Source organism: Onychomys torridus, chromosome 19, assembly GCF_903995425.1.
Source record: "Onychomys torridus chromosome 19, mOncTor1.1, whole genome shotgun sequence".
Classification (NCBI taxonomy): domain Eukaryota; kingdom Metazoa; phylum Chordata; class Mammalia; order Rodentia; family Cricetidae; genus Onychomys; species Onychomys torridus.
Genome location: NC_050461.1, coordinates 17,109,612 through 17,132,167, shown reverse-complemented (window position 1 = coordinate 17,132,167; position 22,556 = coordinate 17,109,612). Strand labels below are relative to the sequence as shown.

The 22,556-nt window shown below is 44.3% G+C and overlaps 1 protein-coding gene across 1 annotated transcript in view; it reads right to left on the bottom strand.

Annotated features, from left to right (window-relative positions):
* Nucleotides 1-9,940: 9,940 nt before the first annotated feature.
* The window catches only part of Dcbld1 (discoidin, CUB and LCCL domain containing 1), an 81,218-nt gene continuing 68,602 nt past the window's right edge, over nucleotides 9,941-22,556 (bottom strand). Inside the window, exons 7-11 of the mRNA XM_036169345.1 lie at nucleotides 20,575-20,615; nucleotides 18,596-18,683; nucleotides 17,241-17,290; nucleotides 14,378-14,497; nucleotides 9,941-12,054 (exon numbers count right to left, since the gene is read on the bottom strand). Coding sequence (XP_036025238.1) covers nucleotides 11,534-12,054; nucleotides 14,378-14,497; nucleotides 17,241-17,290; nucleotides 18,596-18,683; nucleotides 20,575-20,615 — 820 coding nt within the window. The 3' untranslated portion in view covers nucleotides 9,941-11,533. The remainder of the gene's footprint in view (nucleotides 12,055-14,377; nucleotides 14,498-17,240; nucleotides 17,291-18,595; nucleotides 18,684-20,574; nucleotides 20,616-22,556) is intronic.

Here is a 22,556-nt window from a genome sequence, read left to right as displayed (position 1 = left end):
ATTTTTTTTAATGGTGATGGAGAACTGTAAGGTGATGAAAGGGAGGCAGGGAGATCAGGAATTCAGGAGTATCCTCAGCTACGTAATGAATTCCCTGCCCGCTGACCTATATGAGACTCTATCCAAAACCAAAAGGAAAGAGTGTCAGGCTTGTCTGTAATCCCAGGACTAGGAATGTCTTGGAGATGTAATTATAAGTGACAAAATGCAATCTGTGCTCCCATATGATGAGATGGCACCTATGGAATCAAGTTGTCTATGTGTGTCTGACCATGTGTGGTAATACTCTGGCAAAGTGTCGCGGCATGGGTGTGTGGGTTCACACTGTCTGTGGAAAGAAGATTCAGAGGCACCTTAAGAATGAATCTAGGGCCAGAGGATGAATCTAGGGAGGCAGAGCCAGGCAGATTTCTGTGAGTTCGAGGCCAGCCCGGTCTACAGAGCAAGATCAGGACAAGCACCAAAACTACACAGAGAAACCCTGTCTCAAAAAAACAAAACAAAACAAAAAATGAATGAATGAATCTAGCCTTTCTCGGCTGCAGGGGGGTCCAGCCTCTAAGGACTTAAGCACTTTCCCTTCGCCCAGGGCATTTTTATTTTCTCAATATTTAACTTTGGCAAGTTGATTTCCATATGCTCAAAACAGCCTGAAAGAGCTGCCCAAATACAATGCCAAGTGCAAATTCCTCGATTCGTCAGGTACCATGGTTTTCCAGGTTTCCTGAACCAAGTTTTGCGCAGGCTTTTGATCCTTGGGAGACTCTCAGACAAGATTCACATAGGCGATATGAGAAGCAAAAGGTAACAAAGGGTAAATAAAAGATGGGTTAGGGCTAGGTGCTACTCCGGAGCCAGGCCAGGAGTAGCTCAGCAGGAATGCAGCTGCAATACTCAGAATACAGAAAAGCTCCGTTTTTCTGTGCTCACCTGCTAGTTCCGGCTTAGCTGTGGAGAGTTTATCAGAACATTCCACTCGCCCACCCTGTTCTGCACAGAGAGGCCACACTGACGGAGTGCGGTCTTCAATCTCCCTTCTTTTGTTGGAGGAGCTAAGATGTGTAGAGAAGAAGTGTAATGGGTGCAGAACACATTGTATAAAGAGGACTCTAGAGGCTGTGCATGGTAACATAGGCCATGAATCCCAGAACTTGGAAGGCAGAAGCAAGCAGTTCTTTGTGAGTTGGAGACTCACAAAGTTTGGTCTACATAGCAAGTTCCAGACCAGCTGGAGTTATTCAATGAGACCATACCTCAAAAACAAGCAAGCAAAAAGATTCCTATCTGTAACTGTGGCAGTTTAAATGAGAATGGCCCCCATAGGCTCATATATTAAAATGTTTGGTTCCCAGTTGGACTGTTTAGGAAGGAGGTATGACCTTGGAGGAGGTGTGGCCTTGTTGAAGGTGTGTCGCTGGAGTGTGCTTTGAGGTTTCAAAATCCCATGCCATTCCCCATTCTCTTTTTCTCTCCCCCTTTCCCCCTCCCTCTCCTTCCAGCTTATTGATAAGATGTAAGCTCTCAGCTACTGTTCCAGCACCATGCCTGCCTGCCTGCTGCTACACTCGCAGCCATGATGATACTGGACTGGGCCTCTGAAACTAAGCAAGCTCCCAATTAAATACTTTCTTTTATAAGAGTTGTCTTGGTCATGGTATCTCTTCACAGCAATAGATCAGTGACTAAAACAGCAGCAACCTTTGCGGGCGGGGGGGGGGGGGGGGGGGGGGGGACGGGACACAACATCTTCTACCCAGAGGAACTGGAGTTCCGTGTGTTATATAACTAACTAAGGAGAATTTATCACTCCCTATGTGTGGGATCAGGATGTGGAAACCAATGCCTTATTCATTGTACCTCCTGCTCTCTCTCTTTCTCTTTCTCTCTGTTTTTGTTATTGTTTGTTTGTTTTTCTTTTTTCTTTCTTTCTTTCTTTCTTTCTTTCTTTCTTTCTTTCTTTCTTTCTTTCTTTCTTTTTTTTTTTTTGAGCTGAGGATCGAACCCAGGGCCTTGTGCTTGCAAGGCAAGCGCTCTACCACTGAGCTAAATCCCCAACCCCTGTTTGTTTTTTGAGACAGGGTTTCTCTGTGTAGCCTTGGCTGTCCTGGAACTCTCTTTGTAGAACGGGCTGGCCTCGAACTCACAGAGATCCTCCTGCCTTTGCCTCCCAAGTGCTGGGATTAAAGGTGTGTGCCACCACCGCCCAGCTTATTTAGAACCATGCTTATCTTTCTCACAGCACAGGAGCTAATCCATGAAGTTGATTTGTTTTGCAAAAGTGGGAGTTTAATTCATCCTGCAGCCACAGAACATAAGTGATAGAATGCTGGACTCATCTGCCTTCCTAAGGATTGATCTTAGAGAGCTTAAATCATTTTTTAACCTTTTTTTTTTTTTTTTTTTGTATTTTATGCATTCAGGTATTTTGCCTGCATGAGTCTGTTCACCAAATGCATGCTCAGGAGGCCAGAAGAGAGCATCGGGTCTCCCAGAATTGGAATCGGAGACAGTTGTAAACCATCTTAGGGATGCTAGGAATTGAACTTGGGTCCTCTGGAAGGACAGCCAGTGCACTTGACCACTGAGCCATCTCTCCAGCCTCATGGAGGTGAGCACCAATCAAGAAATCGGCTGGCGGTGCATGTGTAAACCCTATTGATGGCTCATTATAGCACACATATCAGATAATGGCAGCATTAGTGTGATCTGAGGGGTGACATCCATGAGACATGATTGCAGAGCCAGGTGAGGAAGTCCCTGCCTTCAGTGAGTTTGAGCCACACAGGGCTCTCTTCAAATCCCTAAAAGATCAGCAGCTTTAAACAATCATTACAAAAGGCGGAAATAGTGATGAATGCTTATAACCCCAGCAGTTGGGTCACAGGCAGGAGCGTTATCTCAAGTTTAAGGACAGCTTTTTCAATTGAGTGGTTCCAGGACACCCAAAGCTACATTAGCAAGACCCTGTCTCAAAAGAAATAAACAGTCAGCCAGGCAGGGTTGCTCATGCCTAAAGGCCCAGTGCTTGGAGGCTAAGTCAGAACTGCTGGGAGTTTGAAGCTAACTTGGGCTACATGGTGAGTTCGAAACCAACTTGGACTATATAATGAGAACTTGCATCAAAAAAGGGAAATCAGGCAAACATACAAAATGTCCTGTCTTTGCTAGGGTACTGTCGCTGTGATGAAACATCATGACCAAAAGCAGGTTGGGGAGGAAAGGGTTTATTTGGCTTACATATGCACATCATAGTCCATCACTGAAGGAAGTCAGGGCAGGAACCTGGAGGCAGGAGCTGATGGAGAAGCCATGGAAAAATGCTGCTTAGTGGCTTGATCCTCATGACTTGCTCAGCCTCTCTTACAGAATCCAGTACCATCAGCCTAGGGGTGGACCCACCCACAGTGGACTGGGCTCTCTCACATCAATCACCAATTAACCCTACAGGCTTGTCTATAGCCCAGTCTTATGGAGACATTTTCTCAGTTGAGGTTCCCATCTCTCAAATGACTCTAACCTGTGTGAAGTTCACAGCACATCCTCTTAAACAGAAACCATCATTACCACATTGATGCGTAACCTGTTGCTAACTGGAGGGTCCAGCCTCCAGACAGCACTAGGGTATGCAAAAAAGATAAATAAAATAATAATAATAATAATAATAATAATAATAATAATAATAATAATCCACAAATGGGATGAGGGCTAGACTTTTTTCTATTTGAGGGGAAAATAAGGAAGCACATACTTTCTGATGACAGCTTTCTCTTTTACTTCATCTTAAAAAATCCCTTTCTGAAAATCTGTCTCTGCATAATTACATCCCACACTGTTACATTCTCCACACGGCCACATACCTCTTTTGCACGGTTACATCTCTTTTCTATACAGCTTCATTTTCCTTGTTTCCACACAGTTACACATCTCCACACAGCCATACGTCTGTCTCATTTACACAGCTCTCTCACCATACAGCCACATCTCTCCCTGCACAGCCATGTTTCTATACAGTTACATCTCTTTTTTACATAGCTCCACATCCTTCTTCTATACACATTTCTTCTCTCTATTCTGCTACATTCTTTCACATATTACTACACCATTTATTCACTCTTTACTCATTCATTTAGTCTCTCACATTACTCCTGCACACTCAACACACACACACACACACACACACACACACACACACACCTCACTCTCACACTCACTCTTCAACAGTCAAACTCAGGTACATGTTCAGGGTCTGACTCATTCTCATAACACATGATTTTTTTTCTCATGCTAGGGAGGTCACACCGACTGGACACTGAGTAATGCTTGTCCATGCACATAGCTCTTTCCCAGACAGAAAGTGACATTGAAATTCGGGACTTAATAACAGTTAGTTGGCTGAACTCTGAGTCCTGTACAATAAATGGAGGCTGGGAGTACGTGCAGAAAGTCAATTACTGCAGAGGGTTATTTCTGCCAAAGTTGCTTCAAGTCTGATCTTGATTCAGCAATAAACACCTGGGAATTTGTTTTTGTGTATTCTCTGCAGGGACAGCTAGCCTGTTTTGAATTTGTTATGAAGTCTAAAAGTTGCTGTCTTTGTGACTGAGAATACTGCTCTTTTCCTGTGTCAGTTATGAAAAAATATTCTAGTATTATTTCTATTCATCAGAATTATACAGCTTAAGCAGAAATCATCTTCCTGACCATCCACAGCAATATGTGTGCCCAAAGATGCAATATTTTCTCAAGATAAACACGCAAGCAGTGGGAAAATACCTGTTGCAGTTTTTAGGGAAGAAATGTAGTGGCACATGAGAAAAATTACAGGCAGAAGCAACATTTACATTCATTTACAGTCAGTGACCCTTTGCCAGGTGGGGCTCCCATCAGATAATTTTTCATCTAGAGGGTTGACCTGCTAAACACTAGTTGTCAACTGCTGTATACTTCCACGGCCTCTGGTCAAGCCATTGCTATCAGCAGCTCTCAGCAGTAACCTAAAGAAATCCTAGTGTATTCAGGGTCCTCTGGTGACTTTCAAAAGAATGTCTTTATTGGTTGCTGTTGTTGTTCTTTACTCCTTTGGGGGGGCCCAGCTCCCAAATAAACCACACACAAAGGCTTATTATTATGTATAAATGCCCAGCCTTAGCTTGGCTTATTTCTAGCCAGCTTTCCTTAACTTAAATTATCCTGTCTACCTTTTTGCCTTTGGGCTTTTTTTCTTTTCTTCTGTATATTTTACTTTCAGCCTTACTTTGTGGCTTGCTGTGTGGCTGTGTGGTTGGGTGGCCCCTTGTTCTTTTGCTCTTTCTTCTTTTCCTCCCAGATTTCTCCTTCTATTTATTCTCTCTGCCTGCCAGCCCCACCTATTCTTTTTTCTGCCTTGCTATTGGCCATTCACCTCTTTATTAGAAATATCAGATGTTTTAGACAAAAAGAGTAACACAGCTTCACAGAGTTAAGTAAATGCAATATAAAAGAATACAACATAGGGCTGGAGAGATGGCTCAGTGTTTAAGAACATTGGCTGCTCTTCCAGATGTCCTGAGTTCAATTCCCAGAAACCACATGGTGGCTCACAATCATCTGTCATGAGATCTGGTGCCTTTTTCTGGCCTGCAGGCATACATGCAGGCAGAACACTGTATACATTATAAATTAATCTTTAAAAAAAAGAATGCAACATGCCTTTGCATTATTAAACATTTCACAGCACACAAAAAAATGTAACACATCTTAAGATAATATTCTACAACATATTCATTTTATGTATATGATGCTTTGCCCAGATGTATGTCTATGCACCACATGCATGCCTGGTGTCCTCAGAGGTCAGAAGAGATTATCGGATAGCCTGGAGCTGGATTTACAGACAGTTGTGAACTGTCATGTGGGTACTAGGAATTGAACCCAGGGCCTCTACCACAGCAGCCAGTGCTTCTAAGCACTGAGCTGTCTGTCTTTCCAGCCCTCGGGCTTATACTTTTTTTTTGTAACTTTTATTACATTAAAACATTTATTTTGTGAGAGAAGAGGAAATGGTGTATGTATGCAGGTTGCAGAATAACTTGCAGGGAGTCTGTTCTCTCTCTCCATCGTGTGGGACCTGGGGATTGAACTTGGGTCTTCAGACTTGATGGTAAGTGCCTTCACCCACTGCACTGGGTAAAGTTAAGTTTTTAAGTTGGCACACAAAGCAATGGTTCTTTGTTTTTGTCTTTTTAATTGTATTACAGAAATGTGGTTTGAAGATAAGCCTTCCAGCCAAGCTAGGTGGGCCTATGTGACAGTCAACGGCACTCTTATTTAGCATAGATCATTAGAGTTGGTAATAGCAGAAATGAGGAAGCTTTCATTCCATTGACAACAAATGCAAACACACTTACAGGTAGGATGTGGTTGGATATGCCTGTCCTAACATGGGAGTTAGAGGCAGGTGGACCACAAGTTCAAGGTTATCTTCTGCTACATAGAGAGTCAGAGGACATCCTGTGGGACATCAGGGTCTATCTCAATAAAATAATAATATAAACCAACTTTTTGGTTTTGTTTTTTGAGAGTTTCCCTGTATAGCCCTGGCTGACCTGGAACTTGCTCTGTAGACCAGGCTGGCCTCAAACTCAGAGATCTGCCTGCCTCTGCCTCCCAAATGCTGGGATTAAAGGTGTGCACAACCACCACTGCCTGGCATTTTTCTATTTTTCCTAAGAGCTGGAGATTGCAGGTGGACTATAGTTTGTCATTAATTTTAAGAGGAATAAGAAGGTTCAAGTTACCTTTGCAACACAAAAAGGCCATGTATGACTTTGGAGAGATTTGGACAACCCTAATTTAGGGGTATGTTCTAGCAGACCTCAACTACATTTATGGCCTTTTCTGTGGTAGTGAGGAAGGCTTCTCTTGATCCTATGAAATTGTCTGTAAATCCTGTGAACATTTGCACCTTGCTTTAAAGGTTTTGAGGTAAAGTTTAATTGCCATTCTTTCTCTGCAGATGTATCTAACACTGGACAGTCTTTAAAAAGTTGAAGTTAGCCAGGCAATGGTGGTGCACTCCTTTAATCCCAGCACTCAGAAAGCACAGGCAGGCAGGTACATCTCTATGAGTTTGAGGCCAGCCTGGTCCACATAGTTCCAGGATAGTCAGGATTACATGTAGAGACTGACTCTCTCTCTCTCTTCTCTCTCTCTCTCTCTCTCTCTCTCTCTCTCTCTCTCTCTCTCTCACACACACACACACACACACACACACACACACACACAAAGCTGAGGAGGTAGAGCCCAATGGTCTGTAACTACAGTCCCAGATTCCAACTCCCCGTTTTGCCCTCTGTGGGCACTGCAGGCATGTGATATACAGACATACATGTAGGCAAACACTCTTGCACATCAAGTATTTTAAGTTGAGGAGACATGGGAAGGAGGTTGTTTTCTATGAAAATTTATCCATTTTTAACAACATTTTCATACTTCTTTGTAGCACTTTTCCTGCGAGGGTGGCTTATTATCAGGCCCTAGGTGTTCCTCCATAGTAGGTTAGTTATCTCCTGTGGTTAATAGGTTTCCTTGCTCATCTTTTTCAGCCTGGTCTTTTATCAGCCAGTGATCCAGCCTGTATTCTTTGTACTTCTGAGAAGGTGGTCTTTGGGCATTTTGATGAAATGAGGAGGGTCTGGGACCAGGGCCCTAAGTTTATGTAGTTGTGTGAGAGCTGGGGGTTTCACTACAAACTTCTCAATCTTACCTGCCATATTAGTCCCTTGGCTGCTCAAATCTGCCATATTAGTCCCTTGGCTCCTCATGGGTCTGCCCCATTAATTTCCCCCACAGTGAATCATGACTTCCTGTTTAAGGGGTAGTACCACCTCAAAGGTTGGAAGATTATACCTATATTTCACTGGGAAATTTTTAGCCATCAACATTCCACTCCCCTTCCAGATGGGCAGATACTACAAACCTGTTCTTGGAGTTGGTGTGGGTATTTAAGATCTTTTCTTGTTCTAATTATAAGGCCTGAATATGGGCAATGAACTGTTGTTGCAGGAACAGAGGTTTGAAAAGTATATGCATGTCCGTTAAGGTACAAAGGCAAGTAACCATTTTGTGTTCTGCCTTATTAAATGAGTTTTCTATGGAACTGCTGCTACCTATAAGGCATTAATACTTTGAAACTATGAAGAGGCATATCTAAGGAAAATACATATATCTATTATTCTTATTACCGTGTGTATGGGGGATGGCTTGCACATGCCATGGAGATGTGTGGAAGTCACAGGATGACTTTGTAGTCAGTTCTGTCCCCTTCTACCTTTATGAGGGTTCTGGGCATTGGGCTCAGGTTGTAAGACTTAATTAAGCAGCATGCGCTTTGTCTGATGACTTCTGATGCTGCCTGGATTTGGTGTGGGGTCTGAACTTGTGTTGTCCCCAGACTAGTGTTGAAGCCTCGTTAATTAGCAGAGCAGTTGCAGCCTCTGCTTTTAAACAGCTCAGCCACTCTACTGTCACTGAACCTTAAGAGGAGCCAGTGACTGTGATGGGTCAGTTTGGTTCGATCCCCTAAAGGAAAACTCTGCCTTTTGTGTATACAGACTTCCTGTAAGGGTGTATAGCTAAATCTATATCTAAACTGAGGTTTAGAGTTTAATTCATGAGGCAGTCTGGCTGAAGGGAATCCAATCTGTCTCCCCCAAACAGAATTTAGTGGGTGTAATAGGATATTAAGCAAATTAAGACAGTCTCTGATAAATGTGGCATTTTTAATTATTTATTTTTATTTTATGCACATTGTTGCTTTACCTTCACGAATGGATGTCTGAGTGAGGGTGTTGGATCCCCTGGAACTGGAGTTATAGACAGTTGTGAGCTGCCATGTGGGTGCTGGGAAATGTCATGTTTTATTTTATTTGTGGCCCCTAGATTTTATTTGCTTGTTTTTTGAGACAGGGTCCTGGCTGACCTGCAACTCGCTTTGTAGACCAAGCCTGCCTCTGCCTTCCAAGTGTTGGAATGAAAAGCATGTGCCACCAGACGTAGTGGTGGATTTCTGTGAGTTCGAGACCAGCCTGTTCTACAGATTGAATCCCAGGGCAGCCAGGGCTACACATCCAGAAACCCTGACTCACCATACAAAACAGGCATGTGCCACCATGACTGATGTCTGTAGATTCTACATGGTCACATGATTTTGATTTTAAATGAAGTCTGTGTATGTAAAACGGAAGAAGAAATGAAAACGTCTAGGGTCACAGAGGGGATAATGGGATGGGGGCAGGCAAGAAAAAGGAGAGGGGTTGGGTAGTCACTGTTCAACACAGAACATACCTACACAACGCTTTAAAGATGACTCGGAAATGTGGAATTTCAGTGGAGAGGATTTATGCAGTGAGCAAAACAGTCGGGTGACTGGAGGCGAGCACAAGTCAGCTAACAATGCTCACGTCTCTTCACGGAAGGCACATTCTAAAGTGGAAGCATTAGTAGGACTGGAGGGCGGAACCTTTGGCTCCCTGACATCCTGAGTTGCCCTGGCACAGTCTAAATCGCAGTTTCCACCAATCCTCAGGAAAAGCAACCACTACCCGGGTAATCGGGCACCAAGAATTAGATGCTCTAATTGGAATTATTTAACTTGACAGTGTGTCTAAAGCCTCTCAGAAGACAGAAAGTAAAACCAGATGTGAGCAGGGCAGTGGTGGCGCACGCCTTTAATCCCAGCACTCAGGAGGCAGAGCCAGGTGGATCTCTGTGAGTTCGAGGCCAGCCTGGGCTACAGAGTGAATTCCAGGACAGGCTCCAAAACTACACACAGAAAACTGTCTCAACAACAACAACAACAACAACAAACAAACAAACAAACACCAAACCAACAAAGAAGAAAAAACCCAAAACAAAACAAAACAAAAAACAGATGTGAGGGTGCACATCTGTAATTCCAGCACTTGAGAGGCAAAGGCAGGAGGATCAGAAATCCAAGGTCATCCAAGGCTACACTGAGAGCTGACAGCCATCCTGGGCTACATTAGAGCCTGAAATAAAAAAATAAATAAATAAATAAATAAAGTTGCAAACCAAATTAGGGGAATCCAGTTACAGGGTGAACCTCTCACTAGCCCAGCAAGCAGGAGCCCAATGAGAATTCGGGGGCTGTATGATTTGGCATAGTTTACTACAATTAGTACACACACAAAATCATGTAAACTCCATAAAGCAAATGGTTTCTCCTCCACTATAACCAGGTAGTCTGCCATTACCCTTCAGCGCCCTATTTTAGCACAGATATAATTCATAGAAAATGGCAGTCATAGAAATAGGGTTACAATACAGTTTTTAAGGAAAGGATTTTTGGTCCATAGTTTCTATTAACAAACAAGACACATACTTTTTCCTCTTTGGCAAAAGAGGTTAAATCTCCCAGTTAATTCACAAAGCCATCTCAGGGAGAACAACACTGAACATGAGGTACAGCCGAGACCTGGGCTACTCTATGAGTATAATCACATATTTAGGAGAAAACAGCTTTCTTACACTACTGGTTCAGTTACCAGCCCGCCACTGGAAATCTCTACTTAAGACGCGCGTAAGAACACATTTCAAATAACGTTTGTTTCCCAGGGGTAATGGAAGTCGCCGACATGCACTGTTTCTGGAGAAAGTTGTGAGAAGTAGGCCTTCTGAGCTCAGCTACATGTTTAATCTGAGGTTTAGAAATACCTGACAGTCTCCCGAAGCCACAGCTGTTCCGCCACCTTCATTGTAAGATGTGGAGAGAAAGCGTGGTGGATTGCCTTGAGTCCCAGCACCCTGGAGAGGCAGATTTGCTTATGAACACTGTGCATTAGGACCAGGCCCTTCCCTTAGAGAATGAGGTCCCTCGGGGTACAGCTGGGTCCCACACAGGCCCCAGGACACTGGACTGCCCTCACAGAAGGGAGCAGGCAGCAGCTGCTGTGGAGTGCTTGCTTGCATAAATCTATGGCCATGAAAGTGAACGAACCTATCCCTGTGTGCTTTTCATATTTCAAGTAATTTCATTTCTTCCAGGAGGAGTATCAAAAAATGCTTTTAGTTTATCAAAAAGGAAATGAGCCACCACAACCAGATAGGTTTTTTTTTGTTTTGTTTTGTTTTGTTTTGTTTTGTTTTTTTAACAGACCTGCTGCTAACAGTGTCAGATAACCAAACACACTGGGAAACATGAACATGTACTACCACATCTCTGCAAATCCCGAGTTTTCTCCTTAACCCCGGTGTAGAAAACCACCACAGACTTCCTTACTTTAATCCACGTTAAATACGACTGTACAAATTGCACATTTTACAGCACAGCATCACAGTTGGAGAAATGAGGAAGGTCTCCTTAGTCTAGCACAACAGAAAGCAACCGGGTCTGCTGGAAGGGTCGGAACAAGACCAGCTGCACAGTTTCTGTAAACAGTGAGTGAGGTTGTCTCTAGGATCCATGCACATACTCCTTCCAGTGACTCACAGCAGAGCACGCTCAGTACCACAGCAGGCTTTTTTCACATTGGGTTCACAAAAGAGCAGTCATGGCCATCTGGTTGAGGGGTGCAAGACCGTTTCTGGGTGCCGAGTAACCATCGTTCACCCCAGGAGTCACCTGCAACTGAGGGGAGGGGTCTCTGCTGTCCAAGAAGCTACTGGCAGCAGGCTTGTCGTAGCCACCACCCACAGGCTTGGGGCTTGCTGGCCTCTGGTAGCCTTCGCTCTGGGTGGCCCCTGCGGCAGGGGGATACCCTCCGGAGGAAAGGGAGTGTTTGTGAGTGGGCCTGGGCCCCGGGACTCGGTAGCCATCCTGCGTGGAGAAGGTGTGGGCTCGTAACAGGTGCCGCTCCACGATGGGCGTGGCGTACTCCGGCTCCGAGTGTGTCAAGGGCAACGCGTACTCGTGGCGGCCCAGGCGGTGAGGACAGTCGTAGTGGCCACTGGCCTCAGCGCTCACCTTGGCCTCCTCAGCGTCTGTGTCCATGGGCCGGAAGGTAGAGCCCTTTCTTGTGACTGTTCCAGTGCCAATCATGAGAGGCTGCTGATAATCTGAAACCAGATGAGCAAGCATCATTAGTGCACCAGCCAACACAAGGGCGAGTTAGCGGGTCACAGAATAGACTTTCCCTTCCACTCAACTCTCCGTGGGGTGACTAAAGAGTCTCAGGCTGCATGAGAGATAGGAAATGCCAAGTCAGATGCTGCAGCTGGAGCTTAAACTACCATACTGCCTGCTTCAGGGAGCCGCAAAGGGCCACCGAACCTTGGAGACAGGAGCCATTGGTTAGGGGAAAATGTTTTGTAAAGCAGAGGCATTTACTTATGTATTTATAGGCAGGGTCTTGTTGTGTAACCCCAACTAGACGTGAATCTGTGATCCTCTTGTCCTCAGCCTCTGGTGTTTTGGGATTACAGGTGTGCAACTTCGTGCCCAGTTTAGGGGTGACTTTTAATTATTTATTTGAGGTGGGTCTCATGGAGTCCAGGCTGGCTTTTTAATTTGTTACATTGGTGGAGAACAACCTTGAACTCAGGCTCCTCCTGGGATCCTGTACTGGGATTATAGGAGTCGGCCATTGGGCCCAGCTAGGAGTGACTTCCAAAGTGGCCTTTGTAAAGTTTGGATGTGGATGTTAACACAAAAAAAGACGGTGTGATGACCAATGTGACCAACTCTTTGTGCCAACTTGACTACATCTAGACTTAATAAAGTAAAAACCCAAATGGCTGGGCACACCTGTGAGGGATTTTCTTTCTTAATTAAATTATTTGGTGTGGGAAAACCCACTTCTAATCTGGATCTTTGAGGTGGGAAGATCCACCTTTAATCCAGTCCACACCTTCTGCTGGCAGCTGCTGTATCCCTCTGTATAAATAAAATGCTGATTGGCCAGTTACCAGGCAGGAAGTATTGCTGGGACAAGCAGAGAAGAGAATTCTGGGAAGAGGAAGGCTGAGGCGGAGAGACGCTGCCAGCCACCACGAGACGATGTTAAGATACCAGTAAGCCACAAGCCATGTGGCAACTTATAGACTAATAGAAATGGGTTGATTTAAGATGTAAGAACAGTTAGCAAGAAGCCTGCCACGGCCATACAGTTTATAAGTACTATAAGTCTCTGTGTGTTTACTTGGTTGGGTCTGAGCAGATGCGGGACTGGCGGGTGAAAGAGATTTGTCCTGACTGTGGGCCAGGCAGGAAAACTCTAGCTATAGGTAACCTAGATAAAGGACATGGAAGAAGGCAACTTGGCTCTCTCTTAGCCTGCCTGCTCTCACTAGCAAGTCCATCCCTTTGCTGGCATTAAAGCCTACTTCTTCAGGATTCCGGTGTGTACTGAAGGCCAGCTGAAGACCCTCATGACTGGACAACCACTGGATTCTTGGACTTTCCAGTGGTAGACAGCCATTGTTGGACTAGCTAGACCATAGCCGGTAAGCTATTTAAATCCTTTCCCTACACACACACACACACATTCTATAGTTCTGTTACTCTAGAGAACTCTGACTAATCCAGAGGAGAAGAAACAACTATGAAGACAGTCTGATGTGGCAAGGGAATTAAGGACCTGAGGTGGGTTAAGGGAAGGAAGAACTAAGCAATCGCTCTGGGCTTAGTGATGAGTGTCCGGATAATGAAAGAAGGCCTAACTGGGTGCCAAGGCTCTCCTGAGATGGTGAAATAATTCAAATCATTTTAGACATGAGGTAAGACTGTCAGTCCATGTTACAGCAGGACACAAAACAGAGGGAAACCAAGTGACCTCTCTCAACTCACACAGCAATCAGCAGTGAAGTCAGGACTTGAAGCTGTACCTAGTCTGTACTGTGTTAAACCCTCTGTCAGATCACGGGCTGTGGAAGTCTCACTCAGAACCCACATGCTAGCAGTCTGAGGTCACTCTGAAGAAGATGAACAGTCAAGAAATAAAACTGGAAGAGAAGACATGGTGATGCTTTCTCAGGGACACTGAGCCATTGTGACTGACAGGGCCTCAATGTAGCTCCTTCTGCTCAAAGGCAGGAGATGTATTAGTTCATCATTCAATTAGTCTTTTTTGACCCTCTTTTCCAGTACTTTAATAAAAACCCAGGTAGCAAACAGATGAGGAGCTTCCAGAGACTAGCCGTGCGTGCTATGGGCCTTCACCCTCTGTGTCCTTCTGTGCCCTATAGAGGTACTCAACTCAGCTCGAGGGACTATTGACTAATATCTCAGTGTCAGCTTGGAATTCTGCACAGAGTACAGAAGAAAAAAAAAAAAAAGCACACTTCTGCTATAATAAAAGATCTTAGCCTTACCGCTGTCCTGTTTCCTGTCTCGCACAAGCAGAGCCTCCTAAGAGCACTGTCCCTGGGGTATGACACTCACCGGCCATGTCACTAGTGATAAGATCCAACTTTTGTGTCATCTCCTTCTCATTGTCATAGCTGATGGTGAATTCGGTCGACTGATGCCTAGCAAAGGGATACTTAATCTGCTTCCAACATCCTGAAACAAAGGGAAGATGAAACAATGCATCAGACATGTAACTCACATACCCTATGTGTTCTCCATGTATCTGAATTCAGTCTCTTGTAGGATGTTGATAAACTGAACGGCCATAGCTCGTTAGTTGTGTGTGCTGAGCATGGCACGGTGAGATGAACCCTTCAATATGTATCTACTGATGGATTGATTGATTGATTGATTGATTGATTTTGAAAGAGGGTCTCTTTGTATAGCTGTGGATGTCCTGGAACTCCTTATGTAGACCGAGTTTGAACTCACAGAGATCCACATGTATCTACTGATGGTTTTATTTATTTATTTATTTATTTATTTATTTATTTATTTATTTATTTATTTTGAAAGAGGGTCTCTTTGTATAGCTGTGGATGTCCTGGAACTCCTTATGTAGACCGAGTTTGAACTCACAGAGATCCACATGTATCTACTGATGGTTTTATTTATTTATTTATTTATTTATTTATTTATTTATTTATTTATTTATTTATTTATTTTGAAAGAGGGTCTCTTTGTATAGCTGTGGATGTCCTGGAACTCCTTATGTAGACCGAGTTTGAACTCACAGAGATCCACCTGTTTCTGCCTCCTGAGTGCTAGAATTAAAGGCATGTGCCACCACCACGCCCAGCTCCCACTGATGGTGTTAAATGGATTTGTGGACTGGAAAGGTGGTCCAGTGGTTCCAGCACTCTGTTTTGATTGCTGTAACCCACATGGCAGCTCACAACCATCTGTAACTCCAGTGCCAGGGGATTCGGCACCCTCTTCTGGACTCCATGGACACCCAGCATGGAGGTAGAACACAGACATATATGCAGACAGGCAAAACACCCAAACACATAAAAACGGGTATAGCCTCCAAACTCTGGAGCCTTATGGGCCCAGCTTTCCATCATTCACGTAAGACTGGTACCCACAGGAGACAACAGAGCTGCTGTTTAGACTCAGCCTGTTCTCAGCATCTTCAGGCCTCCGCTGTATTTGCTGGGAATGGATCATGCGTGTGTTCTGGAGAATTCTTAGGACACAGGTCGGTGGTATTCATCTATAATCCCAGCACTAAGGATGCCAAGGCTAGCTCGGGCTTTATAGTGAGTTCAAGGTTAAGCCTGGACTACACACTGAGACACTATCTCAAAGACACAGGAAACTACCAATGGAAGAAAGAAAAAGCGGATACAGCAGTGAGTGAGCTGTGGTCTGAGAAATGCTGGAAGAGGACAGGTCTATTTGCACAGTCCTATAATCTTCAGCTACTCAGGAGGCTCAGACAGGCAAGAAAAAAGAAAAGTTCAAGGCCTTCCTGAGCTACAAAGTGAGTGCAAGACTGGCCTAGGAAACTTAGTGAGACCCTATCTAAAATAAAAAGTGAAAAGGTGTATGTGGGGGGGGCTGTCGTTCAGTGGTAGAGCTCTTGTCTACCATGGTTCAATCCTGCTGTGCCAAACAGAGGTCTGAAAATACTTCATGCGTGAATGTTTTTATTAATTGTGGTCATTATTATGGACCAGTGTATGGAGTGTGTATCTGTGCGCGTTCGTGTGTGTGTGTGTGTGTGTGTGTGTGTGTGTGTGTGTGTGTGCGCGCGCGCCCATGCCATGGTCTGTGCAGAGGTCAGAGGACAGCTTTCTGGAGTCAATTCTCTTCTTTCACCATTATGTGGGTTGAGGGATCAAATCCGGCTATCTCACTAGTCCTGTCTTTACTTATTATGTTTGATTCTAAGAACAGAACCCAGGCCAAGCAATGCTCAGTTCACTGGCAGGGCTGCTGTCACATCTCCTTGATGACAGACAGCGTATGTGGTGATCTAATCTTCAGGACACATACAGAAATGAAGAGTGTAAATGGGAGGGGGCTCATGCTGAATACAGATCTGGTGGCATAAACACTCAGAAGTACAAGATAGACTAAATGGAAAAATTCCAGAAGTAATTCATATTTTAAATGGCATGCTGTTCTTAGAAGAAGAATAAATTTGTGTGCAATGCTGCCTGTAAGGCCCCACCCCCCACCCCCCGGTCTGGTGTATCCACCTGCTATATGCTACTCCAGGGTGATGGGCAATTTGACAGACTCTAGATTTACCTGGAAAATGGGTGTCTGGTGAGGGGGATTATCTTGTCTGTATTAACAGAGGTGGGAATACCCACCCAACATGATGGGACCACACACCGCCTGGGATCCTGAACTGTAACTGGAGAGGGAGAACTGGGCAGCAGCTTACATTCACCTCTCCGTGCTCGTCCATCGTGGATGCAATGTAACCAGTTTGCTTCAAGTTCCCGCTATCTCCTACTTCCCACCATGATGGACTGTACCTTGAACTGTGGATGTAAACAACTCCTCTCCTTTAAATTGCTCTTTTTAAAGATTATTTTATCACACACAACACACAGTACGTTATAATTGTCCTATTCCATTATTATTTAGCTGCTTGTTAATCTCCCACTGGCTAATATATAAACTACACTCTATCAGAGCTGTGCATGTCAAAACTTTCTATATATATATTATTTAGTTCTATCTACAGTTTTGGTGTCTTGGAACACAGCACCCACAGATAAATGGGCTTACAGGGTATGGAACCCAGAACCTTGCACATGTTAGCCAGGCATTCTACCACTAAGCTTTATCACCAGTCCTACAAATGCACTGACTAATTAACGGTCTTGCCCCTTTCCTTAAAGACAGAATAAAACTGAAGATGGAGGTTTTGACCAACCTGTTTTCTGAGCCTCAGCTGATATATATGGATTTCCTTTCTTCTTCTTCCTATTAAGACAAAAAGTCCTACTAAATATTCACAAGCCAACCTATCCACCTTGTCTCTTCATATAATATGAATATCAGAATAGTACTTACCTCACAGGGTGTTCTGAAGACTGAACTAGAAGCTGACATACGTTTACAAAGCCATGTGTACATATAGGATCATATGTAAATATATCTTATAATTAAGGTCACAATGTTTTCATTGATACTAATTTTATTTTGTGTACTGTATCATTATTTGATTTTCTCAGTGGCTCAGGACACCAGTAAAACCCTTAAGTAATGATCACTTTTATGTACTATTTTCTATAAAGTACAAATTATAGGTGCCTTTAAAAGCAATTAACATTATCAGTTATGTTGAATGTGTAGAGTGATTCAGCATTCTACTCATACTAATGCACATTTTTATAAGTTCTAAAGCTGTTTAAAATGGAAAAAGAGAACATTTTCTACATTGGTTTAAAACCACCTTCTAACGTTTGTCATAATAATAAAAATGGTATATAAGGGTTCTAGAAAAGATTCAGTATCCATCATGGTGAATGTCTTTGTTCTACAAATGAAAAAAACAGCCAGAGCAGATGGTGTTGGGTTGTTTGGTGACATGGGTGGGAGCTGAACCCAGGCCCCAGGTCCTCCTTCTTAACACTTTCCATGGGTGGGAGGACAAGGGAGACTTCAGAAGGAGTATGTCAGCTCCCAGATGTTGACTCATGTGGGAAGCCTTTATAGAAGCTTCTATGCGATGAGAACTGCTTAGAACATAGCATTGGATATTTCTATGCCAACATCAGGACCCAACTTATTTTTAAAATATAAGCGAACATTTCATCTCTAAAGAAGTCATACTGCTTCTTTAAGGCACATTTACCAGAGGTGGAAACGTTTGAGATTTATGAATGTGTTGGTATTGTCAACTTGATGGGATTTAGCCTGGCTATGGGAGAACACCTCTAGGTTTGTCCATGAGGGTGTCTTTGAGCCTAGGAAGGCCTAACTGAGACAGGAAGGTCCACCCTAATTGGGGGTGGAACCATTCCACAGGCTGGGGTCTCAGAGGAAAAGAAAAGGAGAAAGAGCCAGGCCTTGGCATCCATCTCTTTGGCTCCTGCCTGCAGGTGGGATGTGACAGCTACTTCACACTCTTGCCGCCATGCCTCCCCCAGAGTAACAGACTGTGTGTCCTCAAACTGTGAGCCAACACCGGCCTTCCTTAGGCCGTCAGAGTGATGAGAGACGTTAGCTAACACACTGTTCATACAGGTAATTAGAGAAGAAATGAAGAGGTGTCGAGTCACATACTTTCTGAAAACTGCAAAGACCCCCATTCCAGCCAGAAGGAGGGTAACGAGGGCCACGGATGGAATAATCATGGTGGTGATATTCATTCCTAGAATGAGAAAGCCACCCCGTTACAACACAAATCACCTACAAGCAAAACTCAGGATGGAAAAGTGCTTCAGAGCTGGGTGCAGGGGTGGACAACTTTAACCCCAGCACTTGGAGGGCAGAGGCAGGAGGATCTATGTGGGTTTCAGGCCAGCCAAGGATACACATGGAAACCCTGCCTCAAAAAGCCCCCAAATAAAACTCAATAAGCAAAACTGCTTTGTGCACAGGGAAAATGACTATGCTCGGCCTTTACGGTGTGACAAAGTAAAAGGGGGATGATGTACACTCTGAGCCAAGTCTAGAAAAATCAAAGTGTTCCTCCACCGAGAAGGGCAGCTTTCCACGCTCCTAGGACGAGCTTCTTGCTGGCTTCAGGTTAAGACAGCTGAAGGGAGAAAGCTGCATGCAGGGCCCCCAGCAAAGCTCTCACACTCAGTTTCCACAGCTTGGGGGGCTCTGACAGGTCACTAAGCCCGGGGAGCCAGGGGCTCTCACTGTCAGAGCCTCCGTGAAGAGGAAATGCAGCCTGATATCCTCAAGCAGCATTTCAGTCTGCTACTGAAAACGTCAGCTTCTCTGCTATTCTTAGTGTGCCCTCGCATGAAGAGGCAAGCCTGTCCCCGAACAGGCCCCTGGCTGTGGAAACTGTAAACAACGGAGGATATATATCACTTGGCACCTTTCCTGGTGATCCTTGGGGAGAAAATAAAGGACAATCGGAAGTAAAAATGTTAGCCCGGCATGGTGGTGCATGCCTTTGATCCCAGCACCGGAGAGGCAAAGACAGGTGGATCTCTGTGAGTTCAAGCCCAGCCCCAGCCTGGTTTATATAGCTCATGCCAGGCCACCCAAGGTTATATAATGAGACCCTGTCTCAAAAAAAACAACAACCAAAGTAGCAATGTATAGTTCATGAACAAGAGGTTAAAAAAAAAAACTCAGATGGATATAAAATACAGGTAAATTCCAGTGCTGTCATTCATAAGAGTAAAATTTCAGGAAAATCTGACAACTTAAATACTGTGGAGGGGAATGGTTAATTATGGCATATCCATATATAGCAATTTAGAAAATACTCATAATTCAAAGTTAAATGAAAAATGTATGGTATGGTATAGTGTATGTTACTGCTTATTATGATGTGTGTGTGTGTACATACACATGTTTACTACTCTCTGTTTTTTTCAGAGTGGGTTTCAGGTAGCCCAGGCTGGCTACAAAACTGAGGATGATCTTGAACTCCTGATCCTTTTGCCTCTACCTTGTGGTAGGTCAGACCCAGTACCACCTGTTTGGCTGGGACCTCCAGGTCGCCCTTGCATGATCAGGAAGCCCCATTTCTCTCTCTCTCTCTCTCTCTCTCTCTCTCTCTCTCTCTCTCTCTCTCTCTCTCAACTCTGCCTGCTCAGATAATCTCCAACAAAGAAAAGGTGCCAAAAAGCTCGGTTCCACATTCCTGGTGACCACTGCAACTTCCTCTCCTGTTGCAGCCGAAGCATTCCAGCTTTGACAATACTGGGCACAAACCCCGCTTGTGGCGGACATGTCTTCATCCCTCCACTACAGGCTATATAATCTCCCTGCTTTAGTTCAGGCACGTGGCTTCTCCTGCCCCATCTCTGGGACTGGAGAACCCACCCAGGAGTTGCTTTGCTGAAATAAACCTGTTCTTTTACTTTTTCAATTAGGCTTGATGTGGCTTACTAGGTTGGCTGAGAAACCTATTATCTGGGTACAGAACACGGATTACCACCCAAGGATAAAAAGAGGATTACCACCCAAGGATAAAAAGAAAATAAAACAAAACAGAAAATTCTTGAACTCCATAACCTGTGGGCTTTGCAGGACTAAATTCGCACGGAAGACTCTGAAACAGTAATGATCCTTACCGGTGGAGGTAAACAGAAAACGCTTTTCCGACAGGGAACCACTGAAATAAAGACAAATAGAGGCACGTGAGTCGCTTCATTAGCTGTTGGAGCCGAGCACAGCACTGCCCTGTGGGGTTCACACACCCACCAGCACCCCAGGCAGTGAGGATCACAATCCTGCCAGCTTCCTGTTAGCATTCTCATCAGTGTCTTACAGATAAGCTAACTGTCATAAGTAAATTTAAAAAATAAAACATAGGTGACAAAGGCCAGGCCCAGAGACATGACCTTTCCTAACAGTAAGGGTTAACTGTACAAACTGCATTCAACAGAGACATTCTCACACATGTACACAAGGCTACTCTGATTGTATTTAATCCCCATCACCCTCATTCCAAACTCTCCATGGCCTCCCCAAACTGAAGAGTTACCTACCCTAGAGTGCTTTCTATTAATTACTGGGGCAAACACCATCTGGAAGGGGAGCAGGGTTATTTCATGTTATAACTCTTAGATCACACTCCATCACCCAGGGAAGCCAAGGCAGGACCCCAAGACAGAAACCTGCAGGCAAGAACTGAGGTAGAGGACATGAAGGTATGCTGCTTCCTGGCTGGCTCAGCCTGCTTTCTTACCCATCGCCACATCAATCAGCAAGCGAGAAAAATACCCCAGTCATGCCCACAAACCAACTTAACAGAGGCAATTCTTTAACTGAGGCCCCCTCTCCCAGATCACACCATCTTGTGCCACAGAAAACTCAAGCAGCCCAGTCCCCTTCTGCTTGGCTGCTATTATTTTTAAACTCTTGTTATACAGCCCAGGCCTTCCTAGATCTCACCATGGTAGTCTAAGCTAACCTTAAACTTGCCACAGTCCTCCTGCCCTAGGCCCCTGAGTTCTGGTATTAGAGGCATGCACCATACCACACCCAGATATTATATTAATCTAGATTCTGTACACGAGAGAAAAATATGATGATGTTTATCTTCCCAGGTCTGGCTTTTCTTGCATAATGTGATGATCTCTGGTTCCATTCTCCTGCAAATGCCCCATGATTATCCTGAACAAAACTCTTTTGTGTGGACATGCAGGTATCTTTGTGATATGCTGGTAAAAAGTCCTTTGGTTTTATGCCCAGACATAACTGGGTCTTACAGTAGTTTTTTTTTTTTTTTTTAAAGATTTATTTATTTTATGTATATATGAGTGCTCTATCTGTATATACACCTTTGCACCAGAAGAGGGCACCAGATCTCGTTACAGATGGTTGTGAGCCATCACGTGGTTGCTGGGAACTGAACTCAGGACTTCTGGAAGAGCAGCTAGTGCTTTTAACCACGGAGCCATCTCTTCAACCCCCTTGTTTTTAGTATTTATCAAGAGCCCACCCCCTTTTGTCTGGTATTTCCATTTTCTTTCTCCTAATGTCCCAAACTAAGAACTCCATTGGAAATGTGCCCCCCCACACACACCCCCGAAAGATCACATCAACTACGTGCTACAACACAAACACCTATGTCTGCCTACACTGCCGGGAGGCACTAGAACATTCGCTTTGATTTTGTTGTGTCAATTGGAGAGAGTAAGTATAGAAGGATAACTTTTGAACGTGAAGATATGAATCCCGTGAGACGGCTCAGTGGATAATGGGCTCTCTGAAACCCACACCTCCTACAAGTTGCCCTCTGACCTCCACATGAATTTAAGGTATCTATGTGCATGCACACCACTCACAATTTTAAAATGCACTGAGATATTTTTATAAAAGGTGAAGGCCTGAGGGAGGGTTCTGCTAACAGCTCTCTGCCTGGCTTTCTTTCATTATCAGATGGCCTCTGAGGCGCACTTCCCTCTATCTAACCAAATGGGACAAGGCCACACTAAGAGCAGACAAACCTTCTCCTTAAAAACCACCACCCAAGGGAGGGCAGGGCTCCGAGGCACCACAACGAGATGAACGAATTCCACCAAATTACAGGAATAAGAAGCCTCCCTCT